This window comes from Vespula pensylvanica, chromosome 11 (genome assembly GCF_014466175.1).
Source record: "Vespula pensylvanica isolate Volc-1 chromosome 11, ASM1446617v1, whole genome shotgun sequence".
NCBI lineage: Eukaryota > Metazoa > Arthropoda > Insecta > Hymenoptera > Vespidae > Vespula > Vespula pensylvanica.
Window position 1 is genome coordinate 213,787 of NC_057695.1, and position 1,220 is coordinate 215,006.

The 1,220-nt window shown below is 24.5% G+C and overlaps 1 protein-coding gene across 1 annotated transcript in view; it reads left to right on the top strand.

Moving 5' to 3' along the window:
- The window catches only part of LOC122633068, a 70,795-nt gene that overhangs the window by 43,245 nt on the left and 26,330 nt on the right, over positions 1-1,220 (top strand). Inside the window, exon 2 of the mRNA XM_043820569.1 lies at positions 558-619. Within this exon, the coding sequence (XP_043676504.1) occupies positions 558-619 (62 nt within the window). The remainder of the gene's footprint in view (positions 1-557; positions 620-1,220) is intronic.

The following is a 1,220-nucleotide window of genomic DNA, read 5'->3' on the forward strand; positions in this document are numbered from 1 at the left end:
ATACATATAATGTGTGTGTACATATATATAGATATATACACGTACACACATGTATTGTATGTGTATGTATATATTATGTATATATAAGAAAAATAAGTAATAAAAATAATATATGTATACATATATATGTATGTGTGTATATATATATATATACACATGAATTTTATATATATAAAAAAGATATCTTTCTACACTGTACATTCGTATGTATGTATGTGTAGATTATATATGTGTTTATCGTATCTTACGATCTACTATTTCATTACGATGTTATAATTTTGATTACTTACCCTTCGGCGATTACTGTGTGAAATTCTGTGATCCATATCTGCAAAAAAAAAAAAAAGATAGATAAAGAAAATAAATAAAAAATGAAAAATAAAGTAAAATGAATAAAATAAAATAAATAAAATAAAATAAAATGAAATGAAATGAAATGAAATGAAATAAAATAAATGAAACGAATATAGTTAAATATTATTCTTCATAAAATCGATTAGATGAATTACGTTTTATAGTCATCGTTACTAAGCGTGTTCCGTTTCCTTTATTTTCAGGTCGTATCCGTCGCCTGTGCAGAACGGGGGACAAAATGGGGCGACGATGAACTGTACCCAGGGTAAGCATTATTACATGATCGATATAGATCATTATTATTGATATATTATCTCATTATATAGAATATAACAAATATATATATATATATATATATATATATAAATGACATAACGAAAAAAAGATCTATACATACATTTATATATATATTATATAGAATACATAAATATATAAATATATAGATATTTAATATATATAATATATTATATATATGTATACACGTTGTTTCTAATTTAACACACACACACACAGATATTCGTAATAAAGTTGAAATAGATATTACGATATAGCGATGTTGATTAAATGATGTTCCGAAAAAGAAGAAAAAAATTGAAGAAAAAAAGAAAATACGAGAAAAAAAAAAAGACAAAAAAGAAAAAAAAATTTCCATCGAATTCTTTTTCCTATTAAATTAGCTTTACGTCACATTTTTATCGCTTGACTACTCCCATACAAATCGGTCGACGCGCCGCATGCCATGCAAGTACGCGCGAGAGCGTATAATATGCGAATAATTTGAAAATATTAAACTACGTCGATATAGTATGGTATATATGGTAGAAGACCAAAAAGAGAGGTAGTAAAAAATGAAAAAACAAAAAAAA